The sequence below is a fragment of the Mandrillus leucophaeus genome, unplaced genomic scaffold, assembly GCF_000951045.1.
Source record: "Mandrillus leucophaeus isolate KB7577 unplaced genomic scaffold, Mleu.le_1.0 Scaffold74, whole genome shotgun sequence".
Taxonomy (NCBI): domain Eukaryota; kingdom Metazoa; phylum Chordata; class Mammalia; order Primates; family Cercopithecidae; genus Mandrillus; species Mandrillus leucophaeus.
In genome coordinates, this window is record NW_012108030.1 from 2,315,049 (window position 1) to 2,322,414 (window position 7,366).

Genomic DNA, 7,366 nt, shown 5'->3' on the forward strand with positions numbered 1-7,366 from the left:
GCCCCTCCTCCCTCAGACCCAGGAGTCCAGGCCCCCACCTTAGGTATAAATTTATCTCAGATCTGAGAGTCTGTGGGATCGGGTTTCCCTTGCCCCCAGCAGGCCCTGCCCCATCCGTCCAGGCCACCAGACCCTGACCTTTTGGGTCCAAGGGTATAATTAGCTCTCCCTCTGGGCTGGAAACTGGACACCTGGTGCTGACCGCAGCATCCTTCCCCTGCCCTGCCTGCTGTTCCTTGCTGGCTGGGTCTGCAGCTACAGTAGGGGCTGGACCCACCCCACAACCTGCTTGGCCTGAGGCCAGCGGACCAGACATCCCAGGAGGGGGTCCGCCCAGCGGTGCAGGATTCCTGCGGTGAGTTCCTCATAGAGAGAAAGCCTCATCTCCATAGAAAGTGCTCCCCAGTCCCATTCAAAGAAGGTCCCCAAACCCCACAGAAAGGACCCCATTCCCTATATGAAGAAGCCTCGCTAATTCCTACACAGGGAAGCCTCAGTGTCCACAGAAATCAGGCTCCCCCATCCTTAATACAGATACTTCCCCTGTGACTCCATGCAGATGGGAACCACTAATCTTTATATCCACAATCACCCCATATCCTACAGAGAGGGTCCCTTGGAATCTATTTTTTGTTTTTGTTTTTCCCCAGCAGGGTCGCGCTCTGTCTCCCAGGCTGGAGTGCAGTGGCAAGATCTGGGCTCACTGCAACCTCCGCCTCCCAGGCTCAAGGGATCCTCTTGCCTCAGACTCCCAAGTAGCTGGGACTACAGGTGCACACCCGCAAGCCCAGCTAATTTAGTATTTTTTGTAGTGATGGGGTTTTGCTTTGTTGGCCAGGGTGGCCTTGAACTCCTGGGCTCAGGCGATCCACCCACCTTGGCCTCCCAAGGTGCTGGGACTACAGGTGTGAGCTGCCGCACCAGGCCATTTTTGTTGTTGCTGTTGTTGCTTGTTTTTTAGAGACAGGGTCTCAGTCTGTCACCCAGGCTGGAGTGCAGTGGTTATGATTACAGCTCACTGCAGCCTCAACTGCCCAGGCTCAAACGATCCTCCCACCTCAGCCTCCCAAGTATCTGGGACTACAGGCATGCACCACCACACCTGGCTAGTTTTTAATTTTTTGTAGAGACAAGGTCTCGCCATGTTGCCCGGGCTGGTCTTGAACTCCTGGCCTCAAGCAGTCCTCCTGCCTCGGCATTCCAAAGTGCTGGGATGACAGGCATGAGCCACTGCACCTGGCTCCCTCTGAGTCTTCACTCAGAGAAGTGGACCAGACCCTGCCCAGAGGATGCCACCCCCGGATGTGGAGAATCCAATCACATTCGAAGACCTCCCAGTCTGGCCGGGCGCAGAGGCTCATGCCTGTCATCCAAGCACTTGGGGAGGCTGAGGCGGGTGGATCACCTGAGGCTGGGAGTTTGAGACCAGCCTGGCCAACATGGCGAAACCCGTCTCTACTAAAAATACAAAAATCGCCAGACATGATGGCACATGCCTGTAATCCTAGCTACCTGAGGCAGGAGAATTGCTTGAACCCAGGAGGCAGAGGTTGCAGTGAGCCGAGACTGCACCACTGCAGTCCAGCCTGGGTGACAGAGCGAGACTCCATCTCAAAAACATAAAAAACCCAGTCTACACACACAGGATCCCCATCTCCATCGAGCAAAAGGAACCCAATTTACAACCAGAGAATCCCCATCTCCACCAGAGATGCCCCCCAATCACTTATAGAAAAAGAAACCCCGTCCCTGCTGAGTAAAGGGGATCCCTTACCCCAACAGATACGAGACCGACCCCATCTCATACAAGGAAGGAAACTCCTGTCACAAACGGAAGGGGACCCTCTTCCCCATGCAGAGTGGAGACCCTCGCCCTAAACCGATGCGGGAACCCCCATCCCCCACAGCAAAGGGAGCCGCCTCCTCACACAGCGAAGGCTCCTCCTCCTCCCAACCCTACAAAGAGAGGGGCCCCAAATCCCCATTCAGAAAAGAACAGCCCCATCCCCACAGGGAGGGGGGTCCTGGCACCACCTGGTTTTGCCTCAGGCATGTCGGGGGACCTCCTCCCGCTCCTCTGACCGCAGCCGCGTCCCGCTAGGCCCTAGGGAGGACAGGTGGGCCCCTAAGGGGAGCCTTTTAATGAGTCCTGAGACTCCCAGAAGGCTCCGGGAGGCATCAGACCATAGGGCCGCCCCACATTCCGCCCGCATGTTCTAAAGGGCGAGAAATAACAGCTGGACCTAGGGAGATGGCTGAGAGCCAGGCCCCCAGGGAGGAGGGGCTGGGGCTCGGACACCTGGGTCTGAGGGAGGAGGGGCTGGGGCTCGGACACCTGGGTCTGAGGGAGGAGGGGGCTGGGGTTCGGACTCCAGGATCTCAGGGAGGAGGGGACTGGGTGCTTGGACCCCTGAGTCTGGGGGCAGAAGCAGCTGGGGTCCCAGATTCTTGGGTTCCCTAGAAAGGACGAGCGCCTGGACGCCTAGGTCCCGGCAGGAGGAAGAGGAAGAGACTAAGGGTCTCAAGGGGGCAAGGGCTGCGGGCCAGAGCTCTGGCATGAAGCAGGCGGGGGAGGGACAGGGTCTAGGAAGCCATTCTTAGCATCTGCAAGTCAGGAGTTTTCGGGAAACCGGAGCCGGGAGGGAGGGTCCGGTTTCCCAGCCTAGGCAGGACGGCGGCGGGGGGAGGAGGTCCCTGCGCCTCCGGGGAGGGCGCCGGGACTCTGGGACTCGGGAGCTTCGCGCCCCGGGCGTTGGCAAACCCGAAGAGCTGGGGCCTCGGCCATCTGGGACCCCGGACTGGCCGCCGCCCCTCCTGGGCTGGCTCCGCGCGACTCTTCCCGGACCGCGCACTGCGGGCACCGGACGCGGGTAGGGGGTGGGCGTCCCCAGCGGGGGCGGGTGGGAGGCTGGGAAGGCCCTGGAGGGCTGCCCGGACGTTGGCGCCCTTCCCGGCAAGGGGACCTGTGACTTTCTGAATGGGGTAGCTCTGGACGCGGCGGGGAGCCGAGGGGCGGAGCCTGGGGAGGGGCGGGGCTTGGGGACGCCAGGTGTTGTGGGGAGGAAGGAGGGAAAGGGTGTTGGGGAGTTAGGGTTAAGGCGGGGGACTGCCTGGCTAGTAACGCGGCGTGAGGGACCCGGTGTGAGGAAAAACAAGTCCCTCACCTTTTTCTTCCTGTTCATCTTCCCCCTCCTCCTTTTCCAAAACCCCCTACGAGCCGGAAACTTCTCCGCCTCCAGGGAGGGTCTAGCCAATCCGACGTCAGCCCCGCGTGATGTCACGGGTTGCCAGGCAGACTGCCACTGCGGTCCCGAGAGCCCCGCTAAGTTGGGGAGGGGCCCAGGCCTGCAGTGCCGCGGCCACCTGAAGCCTCGCGCCCCTCGCGGCCCCCCTAGGGCTCAATTCAGAGGGAAGGGGACGGAGACCCAGACGGAAGGGGAAGCGAGGAGGTGGAGCACTTCAATTGGCAGGAAGAGAGGAAGACATAAAACAAACGGAACCCCCTGTGCCTGCAAGTCAAGTCTCTTATTTCTCGGCATTCAAGGTTCAGACAGGTTTTGCTGTATAGTCTCTTTGTGATTTGTTTGTTTGTTTCTGAGACAGGGTCTCGCCCTGTCTGGAGTGCAGGGGCACGATCACGGCTCACTGCAGCCTCAACTTCCTGTGCTCAAGTGACCCTCCCTCCTCAGTAGTTCCGAGTAGCTGGAACTACAGGCATACACCAACACACCCCGCTAATTTTTTTATTTTTTTGTAGACGGGTAGGGAGGGGTCTCACTATGTTGCTCAGGCTGGTTTCGAACTCCTGGACTCAAGCGATCCTCCTGCCTCGGCCCCCCAAAGTGTTGGGATTACAGAGCCCCCAACCAGCATATAATTGTCTCTTTGAACTCCTCTCATCATCACCCGTGATGTCACGGTGTCTCTGAGAGCCAGCGGCCCCAGTGGAGGGGCAGGATTGCAGTCCCTGACAAAAAGGTCCCAGGAGGTTTGTCTACCTCGATGTGTCTAATTTTATTGCACATTTAGGGTAACAATGACAGCTCTTGTAAAAAGTACCTTCTTCCTTGCAGGGGGCCCTGGGAAGGACGTTTTACCTGCCCTTCCTCCCTCCTCCTCCCCACTCATTCTCTTGAGGGCAGGTCCCAGCCTGGGCTCTGCCACCAGCTGCTGTGTGCCTCCACATGGACTTCTCGTGTCTCTGGGTCATCGGTATTTCTTCCTCCTCCTCCTCCTCCTGGGAGTCAGGCGGTGTCAAAGGCTCAACAGGGGCTGCAACAGCTTTTTTTTTTTTTGAGAGGGAGTTTCGCTCTTGTCGCCCAGGCTGGAGTGCAGGGCACGAACTCAGCTCACTGCAACCTCTGCCTCCCAGGTTCTAAGCAATTCTGCCTCAGCCTCAGCCTCCCAAGTAGCTGGGAGTACAGCCATGTGCCACCACGCCCAGCTAATTTTGTATTTTTAGTAGAGACAGGGTTTCACCATGTTGGTCAGCCTGGTCTTGAACTCCTGACCTCAGGTGATCCACCTGCATCGGCCTCCCAAAGTGCTGGGATTACAGGTGTGAGCCACCGTACTGGGCCAGAAAGGCTTTTTGAGATCTTCCTCCTTCTCTCTGTTTTTCACAGAAGGCACAAACTAAGGTTGGGAAGCAGCAAGTCATTCACCCTAGATCCACCTGTCCACCCGGGCTCCAGGACCTCTGGCCTCTTGGCCCTCAGCCTTTGACACTCCCTGGGGGTCACAACCAGTGCTCCATAGTCCACCCAGGCTTCAGTTCCAGCTGGGTTTATACAGTGATCTAAAGCAAACGGGCTTGAGAAGCTGCTGGGGTAAGATAGCCAAGGATGGCAGTGACTGGGGCAGACTGGAGAACAAATACCCCATTAGGAAGGCTACTGTCCTCCCATTCCAGCTCCCCACCCCCCTCCAAAAACTGGCCCACTCTCTCCAGATCGTCCAAAGTTTTAAGTGAAGGCAGAAATCTGGGTGATGCAAAGTCTCCCTATTTTGAATGGTCTGCTGTTTTTTGTTGTGGTTTTCAGATGGAGTCTCACTCTGTGGTCCAGGCTGGCGTGCAGTGGTGCAATCTCGGCTCACTGCAACCTCTGCCTCCTGGGTTCAAGTGATTCTTCTGCCTCAGCCCCCCGAGTAGCTGGGACTACAGGCACGTGCCACCATGCCCAGCTAATTTTTGTATTTTTAGTAGAGACAGGGTTTTCACCATGTTGGCCAGCACGGTCTCGATCTCTCAACCTCGTGATCCGCCCACCTCAGCCTCCCAAAGTACTAGGATTACAGGCATGAGCCACCGTGCCCGGCCTTGTTTTTTGTTTTTAAGACAGTGTCTCACTCTGTCGCCCAGGCTGGAGTGCAGTGGCACAATTACAGCTCACCACAGCCTCGACTTCCTGGGCTCAAGAGATCCTCCCACCTCAGCCTCCTGAGCAGTTGGGACCACAGGTGTGCACCCCCATGCCCGGCTAATTTTTTTTTTTTTTTAATGTTTTGTAGAGATGAGGTCTCATTATGTTGCCCAAGCTGGTCTTGAATGTCTGGGTTCAAGCCATCCCCCTGCCTCACCTTCCAAAGTGCTGGGATTACAGGTGTGAGCCACTCCCAGCTGATGGTCTGCTTTAATGTGGATCCCTCACACCTCCACCGCCAAATGCTACTTTGAACTAAAGAGACCATCACCAGGGACCGGGGCCTGGGTTGGGGGGCAAGGGGTGACCACCTTGAGACCTCTGGTTAGAAATGACATGGGTGGGGAGCTGCCATGATCACCCAAAAATCAGTCATGTAGCCAGAGTGGTCCTCAGCATGGCCATAGGGAGGGCCACCAGGAAGTGTAGGGTCCCCATGAGAACTCAGTCTTTGTGGGGTCCCTGAAAGGGCATATCAGATGGACAGCCTAGGAGGTCTCAGATGTGATTAGAGGATCCCAGATATGACAAGGGTGTCCCTGACAGGGCCCAGACAAGACACATTTCACTGACTTCCCCATCCCCCCACACCCCAGACCTCTCAAGAGTGATTTCAGACATGACAAAAGGATCTCGGAGGAGCCCTAGATGTGATTGGGGAACTCCAGACACATAAAAAGGGACAGCAGAATGGTTCCAGAGAATTGGGGGATCTCAAAGATGAGGAGACAGATGTGGCAACACAGCCATAGATGGGCAAAGAGATCTGAGATGACAACAGCTCCCAGAGGGCCCCAGACATAAGGAGGAGATCTCCGATCCGACAAGAGGGACCCCTGGACAGGGCTCAGGGTTGCCAGCAGGGCCCCCACCCTAGATGAGATTGAGGGTTTACAGACACACGGGGATCTTAAAAAGGTCCCAGGCCTCACTGGGGAATCAGGTATCACAAGAAAATCCCAGAGAAGCTCTTGGGATTCTGGAAGAACTGCTACCCTGCCTCCCCTAGTATAGTGGTCCATAGGTCCTGTCACCCCAAACCTGAGGATCCTGGGGAGTCTGTACATGACAAAGAAATCCCAGAGGGACCCCAGGTACAAGTGGGGAATCCCAGACAGGCCCGGGCTGGGCTTGGGGATTATGGCAGGGCAGCACTCCCCCTACCCCCAAAAGGTAGGGATGCATAAGTCATATCAGGTAGGGTGTGGGGACGCCCTTTTTCTTCCAGGGGGATCCTGGCTGGGACGTGAGGTCCCCCAGCGGCTCCACAGGTGGGAGCCTCGGGTGTGCTCAGGCCCGGCGGGCTGCAGGAAGCAGCGCGCTATCGAACTGGTAGGTGAGCTTGCGCTTGACCTTGCGGATCTCGCCGGTCTTGGCGTAGTTTCGGAGGGCGCGCGCCAGCTTCTGGTAGGTCATGCGCTTGCGGTTCCCCTTCTGCTGGCCCCAGCGGCGCGCCAGGAGCTCCTTGTGCTTGGAGGAGAACTGGAAGACGCCGGCGCCCTGCTCCACCCACCACACGCACTCACGCATGTCCCCGCGCGTCAGCAGCCCCAGCAGGAACTGGTACAGGCGCAGCTTCTTGCGGGTCCCTGCGGTGAGGTCGGGGGCACGCGTTAGGCGAGGGGTCCCTAAGGCCCCGCCTTCCCCATCCACCCTCCTCCGAGACTTCCGCCCCGGCCTCCATCTCCTGGCTCTGAGAAGTGGGGTGAGGAAGTGGCTGTTACATACTCCTGGCTCTGCGCCCCTCACCACGGGGGCAAGTCACTCCCCCTGCCCGAAGCTGTCCTCCCCAGGCCCCCTCCGGAGTTCTGTGCTTTAAGGTTCGAGATTTATATCTGTCCTGCCTTCCGCCTTGCAGCCAGCACGTAATATTCCCTATTTGTTGAGCTAGTGGATGAAAGAGTTTGTGAAATGGGTTGACAGCGCTGCTCAAAGGATTATAA

The 7,366-nt window shown here is 57.6% G+C and overlaps 2 protein-coding genes across 5 annotated transcripts in view; both read right to left on the minus strand.

Annotated features, from left to right (window-relative positions):
• The window catches only part of MYBPC2 (myosin binding protein C, fast type), a 44,137-nt gene extending 42,039 nt beyond the window's left edge, over window positions 1–2,098 (minus strand). The window contains exon 1 of the mRNA XM_011966059.1: window positions 2,035–2,098. Within this exon, the coding sequence (XP_011821449.1) occupies window positions 2,035–2,053 (19 nt within the window). The 5' untranslated portion in view covers window positions 2,054–2,098. The remainder of the gene's footprint in view (window positions 1–2,034) is intronic.
• Window positions 2,099–3,730: 1,632 nt separating this feature from the next.
• The window catches only part of SPIB (Spi-B transcription factor (Spi-1/PU.1 related)), a 13,857-nt gene continuing 10,221 nt past the window's right edge, over window positions 3,731–7,366 (minus strand). For 3 of the 4 annotated variants that reach the window (XM_011965982.1, XM_011965978.1, XM_011965980.1), the window contains one exon: window positions 3,731–7,012. In XM_011965982.1, the coding sequence (XP_011821372.1) occupies window positions 6,714–7,012 (299 nt within the window). In that variant the 3' untranslated portion in view covers window positions 3,731–6,713. The remainder of the gene's footprint in view (window positions 7,013–7,366) is intronic. The other variant, XM_011965976.1, reaches the window with a different exon arrangement.